This window comes from Eublepharis macularius, chromosome 4 (genome assembly GCF_028583425.1).
Source record: "Eublepharis macularius isolate TG4126 chromosome 4, MPM_Emac_v1.0, whole genome shotgun sequence".
Taxonomy (NCBI): Eukaryota; Metazoa; Chordata; class Lepidosauria; order Squamata; family Eublepharidae; genus Eublepharis; species Eublepharis macularius.
The window spans coordinates 68,763,939-68,781,612 of record NC_072793.1 but is presented as its reverse complement, the minus strand read 5'-3'; the positions used below and the strand labels follow the sequence as shown (position 1 = coordinate 68,781,612).

At 42.4% G+C, this 17,674-nt stretch overlaps 1 protein-coding gene across 1 annotated transcript in view; it reads left to right on the top strand.

Annotated features, from left to right (window-relative positions):
• The first annotated feature begins 1,198 nt into the window (after positions 1-1,198).
• The window catches only part of NDFIP1 (Nedd4 family interacting protein 1), a 58,527-nt gene continuing 42,051 nt past the window's right edge, over positions 1,199-17,674 (top strand). Inside the window, exon 1 of the mRNA XM_054976483.1 lies at positions 1,199-1,496. Coding sequence (XP_054832458.1) covers positions 1,431-1,496 — 66 coding nt within the window. The 5' untranslated portion in view covers positions 1,199-1,430. The remainder of the gene's footprint in view (positions 1,497-17,674) is intronic.

Here is a 17,674-nt window from a genome sequence, read left to right as displayed (position 1 = left end):
GCAGATCATCACAAAAAATTTGAAAAGGCATAATGCTTTCCCCTCCAACATTAATACAAATATTACATATATACACAATATTCAGCACAATCACTATTACAAAACTTAAAACTATGGTAAATAAGACCATAGCAAAAAATATTATTCAACCAACATCATTTATTGAATTCTTAGTCTCCAAACAAGAATCACATTTAATGACTCCTAATTTGCTTCTTTAGATAGCAAGGTGTGTTGGACATCTGTAGGGAGGAAGATCTGGCAGAACTTCTGAAATCTCTTTGTTCATTACCTGGGTTGTTGTTAATGGAAGTTGTGATTTGGAGCTTTCCTTAGCTACCCAAGATGGATGATGCAAGTGAACGCTTGTTGATACATCAGTGAAAATTCTTACCTTTTCATTCTCCAGCCCAAATAACGTCTCAAGATCTCATAGTTTCCCTTTTCCATCCATCTTTTTGCTCCTGCCCATTGCTCAGACCCATGGTTGCACTCAGGTGCTGATTAGGTCTGCTAAATTATTCCCCTCCTTTCCTTGGCTCTGCTTTTCTAAGCATACAGCTTACCAGCCATTTAAATGATCTTATAACATAAACAAGCTTTCAGGATTATCAGCAAACTTCTGCTCCTTGGGAAGGGTTTGTGGAGGGGGGGGGGCAGTTCTGTGTCTGACTGTGATCTGTGGCATGAAACACTGTTGCACCAATGAACTCTATTGTATCCTTTTGGATTTCATCCATTCAACCTGGGAAGGATGGTTTAAAAATTAGTAAATTAATCTTTCTGCTTTGGACTATCATTTTCTTTTTAGCTGGATACCACCTTAATTCAGGATGATATTAAAGTATTAACTGTTTCACTAAGAACATAAGACGAGCCCTGATGGATCAGACCAGTGGTCCATGTAGTCCAGCATCCTGTTTCACACAGCAGCGAACCAGTTGCCCTGGAGGGCCAACAAACAGGACACAGAGGCTAAGGCCTTCCCATGGTGTTGCCTTCTGGCCAGAGTCCCTGCCTGGGACTGTTCGCGCATTCCCTAGGGAACGTCTCTAGAAAGCAACTCCGCTCGCCTCGTAGGCCGCGCCGCGTTGACGATAGCGAGGAGGAGCGCCTGCCACAGTGGCCGCCTGAAGGAGGAGGCGTGTGACGGGGGAAAGGAGGAGGAGGCGGCCGCGGAGGGAGGGGGAGGAGAAGCGAAGCGGAGGGAGCTGGAGCTGGAGCTGGCAGGGGTGGCGGCAGCCCGTGACCCGCCCGCCCGGCCGCCGCCGTCCCCTCCGCCCCCAAGCGCGACACCAGCGGCGCCCAGCGGAGGGACGGGAGTCAGCGTAAGCCGTGCCCAGCAGGGCCTTCGGCCGGTGTCTCAGCATTCTGCGCCCGGCACTACTTACTCCCTCCCGAGCTCGTTCGCTCCGCTCCTGCCCAGCGCCATGGCGGCGGCGGCGGCGGCGCCTGAGGCCAGCAACAGCAGCGGCGGCGGCGGGCGATACCAGCAGGTGAGGAGGGAGCGAAGACCTGGCAGGACGCCTCACGCAAGCGCCGCGGCTCTAGGCCGCGCTCGGTCGCGGGGGGAGGGGGGATCTTTGCAAGGAAGGCATTTTTTGTGTGACCCACATTCAAGACAGAAAGGCTCAGCCAGCCGTTCCTCCACGTCTAATCTTGCGCCTTCTCCTATTGAACCTCTGACCCTCCATTCTTTTCCCTTCTATTTATTTTAAGGACCAGGACATTTTCAATTGTTGGTTTCGCCCTCTGATTCCGGTCCCTTTCGCCAGCCAATCTGCCTCTCCAAAATCCCTCATTTTAAAGGCCAGAGGAGATTCTTGAACTATTGTAATGCCCTTTACTTCATCTTCCCCCTTTTGAGAGCCGGGCTACGAAGAGATTATACTTCCTTCTGATGAGATGTAAAAAAAGAAAGGGTCCAAATATCCCAATACCTTCACCGTTCCTTTGGGTCCTGACATTCTTGTACATTTTAATAAACACAGCGTTTTGTGGCACAGTTTTTATGCTAGCATAAGCATTTGTGAACTAGAATAAACTGTTCTTATCCTGTAAAGTACTAGAAGATTCCTGTTTATTTTTTCAGATACAAACTAAAATGGTCGTTCCTCTGGAACTGAACTGTGTATTTTAAGGGAGCATGTTGAAAATCAGTTACCTGCTTTACAGTGCAATCCTATGCCTGTTTACTCAGAAGTAAATTCCACTGGCTTTGATAATGCTTTCTTCTATTTCAGTGGGCACAGAATCACAGCCATGTATTGCAGTCCTAATTATCCTTTTAAGCCCATAGACTTCAAAGGATTAAGACGGTTGTAACTCTGTTTAGGATTCTCTTCTGCTCAAAATCAAGCTGGTAAAAAAGCTCCCTCCCATCTCCTGCTTACAGCAAGTGTATCTGTGCTGAATATGAGTGCAGAGACAAGGACAGTAAATCAACTTGGATTAACTAACACCAGATTTTAAAAGGAGACAATTAAGTCACCTATTTTAAAACTTTCCCCATTCTTCTCATTACTGAGGCTGTCCTCTGTAGATATCCTTTTTTGTTTGCTTTGTTCTTGTTAAGAAATTCTAGATACTCCCTGACTATTTTATCTTCATAGCTTTGAGATCTGAAGCCTTTCTTGTCCACCCCCTCCCTTGCCAGAAGATAAACCCTTGAAGTCCAGCATTCGGGAGTGTGTTGTAATAAAGTTTACCTAAAGAGAAATCGGGAAGGAAGGTTGCATATATCATTATCAATAATGTATCTAATTTTCAACATGGCCAAATCTGAGAACACTTTACTCTGGAGACTGGAGCTGTGAATGGGCAAGACAGATCCTGCCACAAACCCGAAAAACACTCTGGGTTTGCAGAAAAATTTTAAATCTAAAAAAAGAGGGGGGGGTTAAACCTCCCCCCACCAATGATAAAAGGAGTGCTTGTAGCTTTAAGAAACAGATGCCCTCAGTGGCTACTGAGGTAGGGTCCTTTCCTGGGCTACTTTGGCTTTGAGGGAGGATTCATCTAGGCCAGGCCCAGCAGCAACCACCAACTGACTTGATACCACATGAGTTACATGACTCGCCCAGGCCCAGCTGCTTTCAGCTGTTTAACAGCAGCCACCATATGAAAGCCAGCATTGTTGTTGTGGTTAGAGTTTCAGATTAGGATCTTGAATTCCCATTTCGCTCTGGAAACTTGCTGGGAAATCTTCGGCCAGACACATTCTTCTCCCAGTTTACCTCACAGCCAGGGACAGATTGGCCATTAAGAGTGCCTCTGGCTGGGATGATGGCCTCCCACCACCACTTGGTCTGGGTCAGCCCTGTGACAGAACAATTGAGCCCAGTGCATGAGAAATAGGGGAGGCAACAGTGCCTTACCTGCCCAAACCTCTTGCAAGGCAAGGGAGGTGGTGACAGTGCCTGGCTAGAACTCGCATGAGGTGAGGGAGGTGGTGGCACTTAGCTCACTCAAGCCCTGTATGAGGTTAGGTGGCTCCTGGCCCGCTCACATCCCGTGCAAGGCAAGCAGCTCAAACCCTGTGTGAGGAGAGGAAGGCAGCAGTTTCCAGGAATGCCAATCCCCAAGGAAAGTGAGGAAGATGGCTGAGCCTGACCCAACCAAACCTCAAGTGAGGTGAGGGGGGTTGACGGAGCCCAGCTGAGCCCCATGTAAGGTGAGGAAAGAGGCACTCAGCCAATTAAGCAGGTTTTCTCTTCTCCCCTTCTCCTGTTTGGGGTCAGGGTCAGGCTGACCACTTTTTCCTTTCTTCCTTTGAAGGCGGAACCCTTTTCCAAGATTTTTCACTCCTAGTCCAGGCCTGCTCGCAGGGTTATTCTGGTAATAAAATGGAGAAGTGAAGAACAAAATAGGCTGATTTGGGTTCCCATTGTGAACTGAAGGGAGGGGCAGATAAAAGACTGGTTGGGGAGAAAGGAAGAAGGAAGCAGGGAAAGGTGAAGATCTGGGGGATGCCAGGAAGAAGGAAAGAACAAATAGTGTGGTAAGGGTGATACAGGGAGAAATTAGGTCCCTATACATATCTTTGCAGGTTCCCCACTGTATAACTTGGCCCATTGATCGGCATTTCACAAGAGGGCAATAGTTTTCCTGGGTAGAGGGTGCAAAAGGTAGGATAGGAGGAAAGCTGATTATGGGGTAGAGATAAAAGTAGATTGGTTGGTGAGTGAGAGGGAGGCAGGAAAAGCGGGGAGGCTATGGGGGCTTCCAAGGAAGGAAAGAGTGGGGGAGGGAGAAATGAGATTACCCCCACAAGTCCTTGCCGGTCTTTTGCTTGTGCATGTTTTGGATCAGCATGCTTAGAACATCTCTCAGTTGGTCTTCTGAGGGACTAATTTAAAATATGTTATTTGAAGCGTGTTTTAATACTTCATTTGAGAATTTTCCTTTCATGTGAGGATCCCCATGTAACTACTGAGTTCTTATTACTGCAAGTAATGCATTATATTTTCATTTGTCTGATTATCTTTAGGCTTTAACAGTTGTTTGGAAATGAAAGGGATGTTCTCTGTGATGGAAAACAGTAGAGGAAGTTGTGATAAATGATAAATTATTACCAGGGCTTGTGTGTGCATGTATGAGTCTGGTGGTACTTACACTAGTATTGAGTACCGGCACCTTTTAGGGGGACTCTCCCAAGTCCTGAGGGGGCAATAGATGGAAATCGGTGCAACCTTATATATGAGTTCAGGAACTTTTTTATTTTACCATAACTCCAAATGCTGATTATTACAGTTACAAAAAGTGACTGAGGTATCCCTGGGGAGCCTAAGGACAAAATGAAAGTATGCAGAGGATTGTAGACTCAGAGATGCAGTCAGATTTTATGTACTTCTGTAATTGTTAGGAAGTCTTCTAGAAATTGTGGTATGACAATGTGTTAAGCTGGATGGCTTATAAAGTTCCTTGTGCGTCTGTGGTTCACTGACATAGGGGTGGAAGGTATGTCTTAATTGTAAACGGAAATTTTCTGTGTCTTCACATTTTTCTGTGCTAAATACTTTTCTTTAAATCTCAATATATAACTAGTTCAGAAACTTGGATTTTTATCTTTTATATCTCTCTGTTACTATTAATTTTTAAAATGATTTGAAGCTAGTTTCATTATGGGGGGAGGGCTTAACTTATTCTTTTTTTGGTAAATGCTTAGGAAGGGTGAAGAAGATACTATTGAAATGGAAATAAATAGCAACTTTTTATTTATGTTCTGAATGAATCTTTGAATGAACGTTTACAAGACAGAAATATTACCCACAAGGAATCTCTAGGACTGAAGTGCCTAGAAGGAGCAGCTCATCCCCCTTAAATGTACCCACTGTAATCCAAAATGGAATTACAGATTTACTGTAATTGTGTGTGTTTATCAGTAACTGCTAATCTAACAAAATTTCATATTCCTTCTTCTTTGACTCCCTTCCCTTATTTGGAACCTGAGATAAATAATCCAATGATAGGTCCTCAGAACAGGTGGTATAGCCATTCAGCCTTGGGGGTGGGGTCATTGTTCTGAATTTGCGAATGAACTCAATTTCAGCAGTCTTCTGTTGTAATCTTCCTTTGCAGTTTCTCTGTTTGAGGACTACCACTCTTAGGTTGGCAATGGTATGCCTAGAAGATTAAAATGTTCTCCCACTAGTTTTTGAGTGTTGCGATTTTTAATGTCAGATTTATGTCTATTTTTGCTTTTGCATAGGCACTTGATGGCATATATTCAGGGGACATAGGATTCTTCTTTCGCTTTAGATACTAATTTTCTGCATTCCCTCTGATCTAATCAAGCTAATTACATTTCACATAGTACCTCTACATCATATCTTACTTCTTTGCAATACGTCTCCCACATTCTTATTGAGATAAAAAGACACAGATCCCCAATCTTACTCATATCTGACAAAGAGAACTTGGTTTCTTGAAAACTTATACCCTGGAAACTCTTATTGGCCTTTAAGGTGCTGCTGGACTCAGACCCTGCCAATTCAATAATAATTTCTTCGAGAAAATCTGAAAGGATAGTTTTGCAAATTAGAAGCATTTGCGATGAACTGTTGATAAGCTTTGAAAGAAGAATTCTAAATTAGGAAGTTAAAACAACTAGTTTGGCTCTATGTATGGAATAAATAGGGAATACTATGATGGGCACAAAGTCAGTTACCTAAATTTCCAGGAACAGATGTGTGGTACATTGTCATCATCACATTCAATTTATATACTGCCCTTCAGGACAAAACACCCATTCAGAGCGGTTTACAAAGTGTGTTATTATTATCCTCATGATAATCACCCTGTGAGGTGGGTGGGACTGAGAAAGCTCTGAGAAGGTGGAACTGACCCAAGGTCACCCAGCTGGCTTCAAGCGGAGGAGTGAGGAATCAAACCCAGTTCTCCAGATTTGAGTCCTGTCGCTCTTAACCACTACACCAAACTGGCTCTCTACTAAGACCCTCCCTAGATACAGTTATTATAACCATGTTTGAGTACATATTAAAGACAATGAGCACTATGGTGGGTTACCCCTTGTTTAAAAAGCTATTCTTAGTTCAATTTGGTTAAAATTCAATACTTGGGTTACTTTAGTTCCCGTGTATGAAATATATTTAACGAGATTAATGATGGAGATAAATATGGTTCAAGGTAACTCACAGTCTTATGGACACTTTCCTGGGAATAAGCCCCACTGAATAGACCTGCGTAGAATTTTTAGTAGAATTTTTAGTAGCCAGAGGCTCTCAACTGAACCTTCATGCTCAGATCAATGCACTTCCTCACAAGTATATACATCCTTGCCATATATTTCAACTCCTTCCCCCTTCCTTATTGGTTTATTACATTTAAAAAAGTTGTGCCCATCAATCCTAATATTCAAATTGTGAATCTCATCCCACCAAGTTTCAGTAATGCCTATTAGGTCATAGTCCCCTTCCTGTATGAAGATTTCAGGTTCCTCCTGTTTATTTCCCATATTATGCATATTAGTGTAGAGACATCGGCATCCATGATTTGCGTCCTGAGTGCTTCGTTTTTTTCCTTATCTGCAAATTAATGGGCCCCTGCATATGTGCCCTGCCTGCTCATCATTAGTGCTGTTATCTCCAGTAATTGGCATTGTATTAGCTTTTGGGTTTTTATCTCCCTCCCCCACAGGATTTAATTTAAAGCCCTTCTTACCAGGTTTGTGAGACTCTTGCCAAACACATTTTTTTCTGCCCTTGTGAGGTGCAAACTGTCTCTTGACAGAAGCACTTTACCTTGGAAGTATAGAACATGGTCCAAGAAACCCAACCCTTCCTGATGACATCATCTGCATGGCCAGTTGTTTATTTCCAATATTATTCTCTTTCTTCCTAAGCCATGGCCACCAACAGGAAGAATCAATGAAATTACAACCTGTGCTCCCGGGTACTTCGCCTTTTTACCCAGAGCCTTATAGTCTCTCTTGATAAGTTCTGGACTGTGCTGGACAGTATCATTGTTCACATGGATGAAGGGGTAATAATCTGTGGGCTTGATGAGGCTTTTGTACCCTTCCTGTCACATCCTGGACGCATGTACATGGTGGACAACATACCTCTCGAGATGAGATGTCTGGAATGCACATTTTAGCCTCTATTCCTCTCAGCAGAGTCCCCAATCACCACCACATGTCTCCTTGTATTTTGGCAAGCAGAAGCACATGCCCTGTCATCTACAGGGGCCTGAGAAGCTGCCTTTGAATTCTGTGTAGACTGGGGCAGTAGTCCTTGTTCCAGTAGTCCAGAGTCAGTATCTATGGGGAGGTCCTGAAGCCGATTGCTTAGCAATAAAGGCTCTGAATGTCTCCTGATTTTCCTGCTCCTGTGGGTCACTTTCTTCCACTTGCCCCCTTCCTGTGTTTGGTGTTTTTCCTTTTTCTGAGATACCCTCTCTTCCCCCTGCTGCTGCCATTCCAAGAGTGCTTCATGAGTTCAATAGATACATGCAAAGAAAGAAGGGTTTGGAGGATGATTTTGTTACAAAAAAGATTAGAAAGTCAAGCCACATTCTAGGTTTGGTGTATACTCCACAAGATGCTGTCTATCAGGCTCCTAGGCATGGGCATGACACAGAGAGATGACAGGAAAGTGAATGGCAGCTCATCTTGACCATTGCTTCTCATTCATCCACCTACAAGAACAACCAGTCACTTCTCATTTGCTTGCTACCAACCATAATTTGTTTGCTTGCTACCATTTGTTTGGCTACCAACCATAATTAGTTGGAACTATATAGTGGCTAGTTGCATGCGGGAGTGGCTACTGCCTGTTCTCTTGCTATCCACTAGGAGGAAGTGAAAGGTGGCGTGCTTGCCGAAGGACAGTGGAGGACAGGCCAACTCCAGTATTTGCAGGAGTGGCTATTGTCAGCACTGCCATCACCCAAGTAGAGAGATCAGGTTGTGAATTCTCTTTATTCTCTTTATTATTACAGCACTTAGCCAGTACGTTAACCGTAAAATTTAAGTGCACATTTTACAACCATTTGAAACATGAAGCATACAAGTATATACAATTTAAAAACATAATTTCCTAATATCTATCAAAATTTGTAAAAACCAGGAAGTCAGCATAGTTCTAAGCAAGCAACTGAAATGGAGGCCTACACTCTAATGGGCTTTAACGACCAGAGCACAAAATTTCGCTATCTGGTGTAATGCAGTAAAATCTGGGTTTGACAGCAGTTTCTCTAATTTTTTCTTATCCGAATGTTCTGAGATACCATCCAGAAAGGGAATAATAAATCTCATACGTGCTTCCTTATAGAAAGGGCATCTCAGGAAAACATGTTCCTGGGTTTCAACCTCCCCAAGTATGCAAGGACATAGCCTCTCATTCCAAGGAATCTTGTTAAATCTGCCATCCAGAACAGCAGAGGGTAAGGCAGAACATCTGGCCAAAGTAAGCGCTCTCCTGAGATTATTTACCTCCAGAATGGATAAATAAGAAGCAGGTGCAGAAATATATCTGTTACTAGGAGGAGCTGTAAAAGCAGGAGTGCCTTGTAAGTCAGATTGTCGTTCAGTATCATCAATCCTTTGCCTAACCATTTGCCTTGCTTGATCGCTTCCCATCATGAGAAGCACTTGAGGGGAAAATCCTATTGCCCTAATTTTCTGTCTAGTGGCAATCATCCACTTGGACTGAAAATCATCAGTTAAGATTAGGGGTAATAAACCACAAGGATTTAAATTTATCCTTATCCATAGGAAAATGGAATGCAGGGTGATCTTTGCTTCAACTTTCTGCATGCCAGTCTCAAGGCAAACCATTGCATTAGAAACACACTTTGGAACTTGAAGGACCGCTCTCAAAAATTTCGATTGAACTAACTCTAAAGGTGCAAAACAAGAAGTTGGTGGTCCAAGAAGTGACCCGTATAACATCTGAGTTAGTGATTTGGCCCTAAACAATTTTAAGGCTGCCAGCACAAAATATCCCCCTGAAGTGTGGAAGAACTTCAGTATACTTTGAGCAGATCTATCTCCCACACATGCTGATGCATGACTATGCGCGACCTTGGATCCTGAAGCTTGGATAATCATTCCGAGATAACGATAATGAGTAACCTGCTCAAGAATATGGCCATTTATACTCCAATTTCTACTTCGAGGTCTCTTACCGAAGGCCATCACCTTCGTCTTTTGATAATTAATGTCCAGTTTGTAGTTATTACAATAACTGGCAAATCTCTTGAGTGTTCTCCTTAAACCAATAGGAGTTCTAGAGAAAATGACCGCATCATCCGCATACAGGAGAATGGAAATGGGACTCTGTGCCAATTTAGGCGAGTGGAGATCAGCCCCATTTAGATGGTCCACCACGTCATTGAGATAAAAGTTAAAAAGAACTGGGGCTAACATACACCCCTGCCTAACTCCTTTAAAAGTGGGGATTTTATCTGTTAAATGTCCCTGACCAGTACATCTCACCCTCAATGAGGTTTGTTCATGAAGAACACGTATAAGAGCTAAGAGCCTCCTGTCTATAGTAGAGGCTTCTAATTTGTTCCAAAGAATAGATCTGGAGATGGAATCAAAGGCCGCTTTAAGATCAATAAAAGCTGCATACAGGGAGGATGGTCCCTTACCAGAATATTTTTCAATGAGGTGCTGGAGTATGAGACAATGGTCCATCGTAGACCTACCCTGCCTAAACCCAGCTTGTTCCTGGACCATTATATCATCCTGCTCCAACCACGATGTAAATTTTTCCAGGAGATGTTTGGCATAAAGCTTGCTGATGACACTTAGTAAACTTATAGGCCTATAATTGGTGGGGTCTTTTCTACTGCCTTTTTTATAAAAAGGAACTACCACAGCCATTCCCCAATCATTTGGGATCCTTCCCATTGCATCAATATACGTAAACAAGTGTGCTAAAAAAGGGGCCCACCAATCAATATTTTCTTTCAAAAATTCAGGAGAAATACTGTCAAAACCCGGCGCCTTGCCCCTTTTAAGCTGGCTAATAAGCGATGACACCTCTTTTGGCGAAACCGCAGGCCACAGAGGTAAATCATTGAATACTGTGGACGCGAGAAGGGAAGGGGGTGTATCATTATACATATTTTGAAAAAAAGAGACCCAACTATCCGGTGAGATGAATGATTCCGTAAAGGAGGTCTTATTCCACCCTTGACCTGAGACCATACTCCAAAATAAAGCTGAATTTTTTTCTTTGGCCGCTTGAATTAAAGCCTTCCAAGAATCCCTAACATATTCCTTCTTTTTTAGATTGATTAAGTACTTATAAGTTCTTTTCTATTAGAGTTTGGTAAGCATTTGAATCCTTCCCATCATATTGGCTAACATAGTTGACGTATGCTTGGGAAAGCAACTTTTTTGCCTCCAAGCAATCTCTATCAAACCATGGTTTTGACTTGAAGGGCTTTTTGCCACTCTGGTCTTGCTCCTTTAACAAAAGGGGTATAAACTTCCTAACAAGGTCTGCATATAAGGTAAGTGGAGCTTAGATTTGAGCTTAGATTTGTAAAAGCAACTACATAACTTTGAAGATCCTCTGCTGCCAGAATTTCTTTTAACTGACTATCCAAACAGCTTGACCACCTAACACGGCATCTCTGTTGTTCTAAACCGGTCACCTGAATTGGATAGTGGGTGTCAAGATATAACTCCTGAGAGAAAGCCGATATATGCAGACATAAAGGAAGATGGTCACCATCCAAATGGGGTAAAATTTTAAAACTCTTAACCCTAGGTAAAAGGGACGTACATACTAACATATAGTCTAGAATACTGGCTGAACCCCCAGACATATAAGTAAATCTACCGGGGTAATCATCTATAGTAGAGCCATTTAGAACTTGTAGGTTCGTTTTAAATATTAATTTGGCCAAACAAGACCCTGCATAGTTTGATCGTCTATCTTTGAAAGATCTGGGTAACAGTAAATTATCAGACCCCTCCTCTTGATCTCTATAAGATAGTTTAAATTTAGCATTTAAGGAGGGATCATCAGGTCCCATACGAGCATTTAGATCACCCAACAATAAGATCATTGCTATAGGGTGAGCTTCAACTAACGATAAAACATATTCCTCCAATGCAGCCCAATTTCTATCAATATCCACTTTCTTATTTGAAGGTGGTAAATAGCTGTTTATTAAAATCAGGCAACTTCCCTCCCAATGGAGGGCTATTGCCATAGCGAGGTGTTCAAGGGGCTGCAACTCCATACACGAAACCTTTAGGGCTGTTGAAATCAGAATGCCCAGGCTTCCCTTCATCCTCCCTCGTCCCTTTCCCATAACAGCCTTCATACTGAATGAAAGAAAACCATCCAAATCCAGGGATGAGTCTGTCCAGGTTTCTTGAATAGCCAATACATCTACTGATCGATGATGACAAAGGATCTTAGGGCATCTAGATAGCCACTGAGACCAACCCGCTATGTTCCAAGAGATCATTTCCAGAACCTTGGATGACTTCCGATAGTGGCTGTCTAAGGCCAGTCATGCTGGGGCCACGTTGGTATATGAAACAGGGGACATGATGTTATTAGACCCCTGTGCCAAGGCCTGTGTATCTGACCTCAAGACTGGATTGGTTTCTGATAATGCCAAATGATCCCCGCTCAATGTCGCTTCGCCAGCCCTCTCTGATGACTTCTCTGGAGTAAGGAGGGTAGCAGTTTCCTTTTCGGGAGATCCCTGGCACTCTTCCACACAGGTGGTCTCCCATTCTTGTACTCCTATCTCTAGCAACTCCTGAGCCAGAGATTTGTTGGTACTTTGCTCTTGAGACTCCTGATAGGAAAGAGCACGAAGAAGAACTTGTGAGTCCCAGTCATAATCATTTCTATTGCTAAATTTAGGGGATGACACCAAAACTTGCTCTGATGCTTTTACTTGCTCTTCTCCTGGTTGACCATCTTGAGGTGTTTCCGATTCATGCTCCGTCAGCTCTATGAGTGCATCGGCCGAGGCCTTTGGCTCCAAACTCACATCCATTGAGGAGTTGTGAGAAGATTCTAGATCTGGCATGGAACCATACGTGGTTGAGTTCACGACCTGTGGCTCCGATGATGAATCAAGTACTATCAGTTCCACTTCTCCATTGTCACCATGTGGATCTGGAGACTGAGTGTGAGTTGGGTTTGATGTCTTAAAGCAATTTCTGAAGTTTTGCTTCGGCCTCTGCCTTGAGATGTATTGACTTAAAGTTCCACGGCAGTGACGAGTGCCTTTAGACTGAACTAAGGAGTTTCTTTCCTTATCCCCAGCTTCGTCGACCACCCGAGGTTCGCTTCTAGAGTGTGTAGGGTTAGAGTTTCTCCTGCATAGAGGATGATATTCTGTGTCAGCAAACATTCTCATTGGGTAGATCAAAAATTTTTCTACATGACCACATCTTTTTAAGAGCAGTGAGGGAAATTTATCTGACCCAAAGGAGATGACAATTCTTTTCAAAAAACTCATGCTTGGCAGCCAATAGAGATCTTCAATATCGAGGTCAGTACATTTGCAATTCAAGATCTGGCTAAGAGAGAGTTTAACTGCCCTTTTATTACTCCATCTGCCAAAATTTGCTCTCTGATTTCCTATCAATATAGCCACTTTCCTTGGTTGAAGACATCGAGAAGATTTGCAAAAGGATTCCTGAAGGATTAAAGGCTTCCTTTGAAACTTTTGTGCTGCGAGAGAGCTCTTCATGACTTCAGAGTAGAGCTTCCTTGCTATTATACAGGGCGCTTTAGCATCACCTGTATCTTTCTTCTGGGTCTTAACTTGCATTTCCTTACTATCATGCCTTGGGGAATTAATAAGCAGCTTCTTTGAGAGACGATTTAATGTTGTTTTAAAAGAGTCAAGTTTTCCATTTATTTGCTCCAGTTTACTGAAGAAGTTTGCAACCGTCTTAGTAATTAATGAGGTCTGCTTAGCTAAAAGTTCCAACACATTTACTTTATCTTTTGAGCCTAAAACCTCCTTCCTTGAGGAAGGCTCAACACTTGTTGGAGATAATTCCACAGCAGACAACTGCAGAGCTGTTTCTTCCTCGTCTGGCCGGGAGAGTTCTTGTTTGCATAGATATTCTTGGTCTGTATCTAAAACGGAAAACCTGTTCGAATTGGGAAAGGTATTTAAAATAGACTCTGAGTTTTCTGTCAAGAACAAATCCATCTTCAGTTGTTTACCAGCAGTTTTCTCAGACTCCTCAGAAAGGGGGCGGCGTTTTTTTGGCTCCCATCCGTTATGCTTATCTGAGAAACCTTCACTCCCCTTTCACTCCCACTCCAGCCAGAGACCAAATTCGTTAAATCAAAGAGAGACAGCTAAGCACAGAAGACCAAAAAACTGTGGCGTAGGTAAAAATTTTAAAATATCCTAGTAAAAAGGTAATTTAAAACTGCTTATCTGGAGCCTCTTGCAGATAAATCATGCTGCCGCCATCTTATCTCATTCTCCCCCTTCGGGTTGAGGAGAAGTTCCTAAGCTGCCCCAGGTTGTGAATGTTGCTGCTGAACAATAGTGGTCCTCCAAAAATCTTGAGGCCTTTTCTCCTGGACAGTAATACTGACCAGAAGAGTACTGTGCAGACCACCTGTGAAAAGCAGATCCAGTCAGAGAAATAAATTCTATCGGGGTGAGTGTGTGGACCACTCCCAGTTAGTGTGAATTGGTAAGCAGATTGTATAGTGTGTATAAACTTCTAAAGAGAGGCAACTGCTTTTTGTAGTGAGCTGGCCACCCCCAAGGTCAATAGTATTAAATATGAATTCTAGGCCAGCGACTTCATACTGGAGTTATATTATGCAGATTCTTGTGAGTGACGAGCTTACTATAGGACATCACTAGCTACCAATTCCTCATTCGTTGGAAGCAGTCTTCAACCAATGGGGAGGAACTTTTACTTTAAAAAAAATATTTTGTTTGTAAATGTAAATTGATGCATTGATGGATTATATACTGTTTTGACTGGATCGTCTCAATACACTGTATAGTAATACAGTGTAATTAATATCTTGGCTCCATATAATGTGCAGCTGAGCATAACACGTAATGCTTATGATGAAGTAGGGTCTGGATCACAAAAGCTCATGCCACAAGGTGCTGCAGGACTCTTTTTAATTCTGATAAGGATTATCAAATTTTTCTCCTGCTGAAGCCACCTAAAGCATCGTGGCAAGGCTGAACATCACTGCACATGCTCTGTTGATTTCAAAGTCATGCAGCTCTGGAAGATTCCACATTGGACATTTTTGGATAGTAATACATTTGTGGCACATCTCGTGGGGATTGTGTGGAACTTCCTCCTTGCTTGAGTAAATGCAGAGTTCTTATGAGGGCGAAGCAATAGCTATTTCAGGCTTGTGCTAATACTACATTGGGAGTCATGGGCAGGAATAAGAGGGACAATTCTCAATTGATTGTCATTACTGAGTGCTGTCTGCAGTGAAGTTCCTTTTGTGATGTAGTTATTTGTGATGATTTTTTCTAATCTGTTTTATATTTGCTAGATTATTTCTTAGTCTTTGATTTGCAAACCAAACTCTTCATATGCAAGAAAAGGTTTCTAAATAAGGAAGGTTAATGGGTTTTGTTTTTATAGCATTACTTTAGTTTTATGTTCTAGTTTGCCTTTTTCCTGTTTCTTTCCTTGGCTGGGGGAGAAAAACTAGTTCTGAGGCAGGCCTTTTGTTAGTATCTTTTGAGCATATTGTTGCTGTTGAACAAATAATAATTAATCATACGGTTTGCTTACTCAGAGGTTTCAAACTCTTATTCCATAGAGCTTTGCAAACAAAGTTAGATTGTTCAGCTATTGGAGAAGGGATTAATTTTACTTGGAAGTCATGTTTGGGAGGCTTTGCATGTGTAATTCTACATAAACTAGGGCTGTTTGGATATGTACTATAAAAATGTCTGTATCTTAAATTACCCATAGTGACAAAAAGTATGTGTGTGTGATGGATGTCAACTCACAGCTGATAGGCATGCACTTTCATGATAGCACATAACATTTTGATTCCATGGTATTTCAGAGATATGATCATCGTCACTGAATGGCATTGTTTCTCACTTCACACTTGAGTAGTTCTGAGTACATTAACCCCACAGTCTCTTAACTATAAGTCATTCTGTTCTGTTAAATGTATGTTGTTCTTATTTCCATTTTGTTTGGAGCCAAAATCCAGCCATTAATTTGACACTTAGCGTAATCCCAAGCAGAGTTATACTCTTTTAAATCTGATGATTTCAATGTACTTATTTATTTTATTAAAGTTATATTCCACCCTCCCACAAGCGGGCTCAGGTTGGATCACATCATAATTTCACAATATCCATAAAAATTTAATTTAAAACATTATAATTCATGCTCAGTTTATGACAGTAATTTTAAAAGTTTCCAAGATGTCAGCAGTGACTATTTGGCTATATTCACCAACAGTTGAACAGTAAAAACAGGGTGGTAGGCAGGTCTGATGGGGGAATTTAAAAATCAATCATTCACCTCCTCCTCAGCAGAGGCCTTGCCAAGCCTCAGCCATATGCCTGGTGGAACATCTCTGTCTTACAAGCCCAGCGGAAAGATAACAAATCCTGTCGGGCTCTAGTTTCAGTGGACAGAGAGTTCCACCAGGTTGGGGCCAGGACCAAAAAGGCCCTGGCTGTGATTGAGGCCAAGCGGATCTCCCTGGGGCCCAGGACCACCAATAGTTGTTTTCCTACTGATCGGAGCATGCTCTGGGGGAGGGTATATAGGGAGAGGCGGTCCTGCAGATATGCTGGTCCCAGTCCGTTTAGGATTTAATAGATTAACACCAAGACCTTAAATCTGATGTGGTATGCCACTGGTAACCAATGCAGCTGACACAGTGTAGGTATTATATGTGCCCCACTTGGCACTCTTACAATAACATGCACAGCTGCATTTTGAACCAGCTGCAATCTCTGGACGAGACCCAAGAAAAGCCCTGCATAGAGTGAGTTACAGTAATCTAGTTTAGAGGTGACCATTGCCTGGATCACTGTAGTTAAGTTGCGGGTCGAAAGATAAGGGACTAACTGCCTGGCCTGTCATAGATGGAAAAAAAAAGACCTGGAAACCACTGTGACCTGTGCCTCCCTTGTTAGTTACTTAGAGTGTAACTTTGGTCAGGAACACACTGTTTGTTTTGCAGGTAGTGGGACTGGACTTTCAGTCATTTAAAGTGATGTTATAGTGAGTACAGCCTTGTAGCTGCATATTGCCTACCATTTGCATTGACTGTAATCTAGGGTTGCTAACAGGCATGGATAAAAATGTTCTGTCCCTTTAATTGTATTTATTTACAAAGTATGAGTTATTACAGTCAATTTCAAGGACATTTCAATAAACAATGCAATAGGGTATATAAATGCAAATTTGCAAAGGTTTTAAACCAGCAGAAATCTAATACACAGAGTTGAAGAAATGCTGCAACAGAGCATTAGCAATTCCTACTTACTAAACAACTACCCAGTAGAATCATACTTAAAGCAACAGATAGTACATAGTAGTAAAATCTGTGGTCCCTATCTCATTACTGATGCATCTCTTTGAGACCACTACCTTACAGTATAGCCCTCCTATCTGAGTAAAATGCCCTCTTAAATAATTGATTTTGCATCATTTGCAGAATGCCAGGAGAATGGGAGCTTTCCTGACTTCTACAGGTAGTCCATTCCTTATGGTGGGAGCCACCAGAGAGAATGCACATATACGGGTAGCTGTTAATTTTGCTCATGTGCAAGTTGACACCTGCAGAAGCCCTATTCAGATGAGAAAAAATGCTGTGCTGGAACATAGAGAGGCGGTCCCATAGATATGGTGGATCAAGGCCATGGAGAGCTTTGTATGTGAATTGAGCCCAGTAACTGCTAGGCAGCCAGTTGAATGACTGCAGAATGGGAACTTGAAGCCAACTGGGTCACCTTGGGTTAGTCACAGCTCTCTCAGCCCCACCCACCTCCGGGTGATTGTTGTGAGGATAATAATAACACACTTTGTAAACAGCTCTGAGTGTGGCACTGAAGGGCGGTATATAAATCATTTTGGTTCAGTGCAGTTACTTCTTCAGCGTCACTGTTATATTCCAGGTTTAGCCTTTTCAGATTGAGTTGTTCTTTATTTTTATTTAATAGTGATTTGACATTTGTTAGC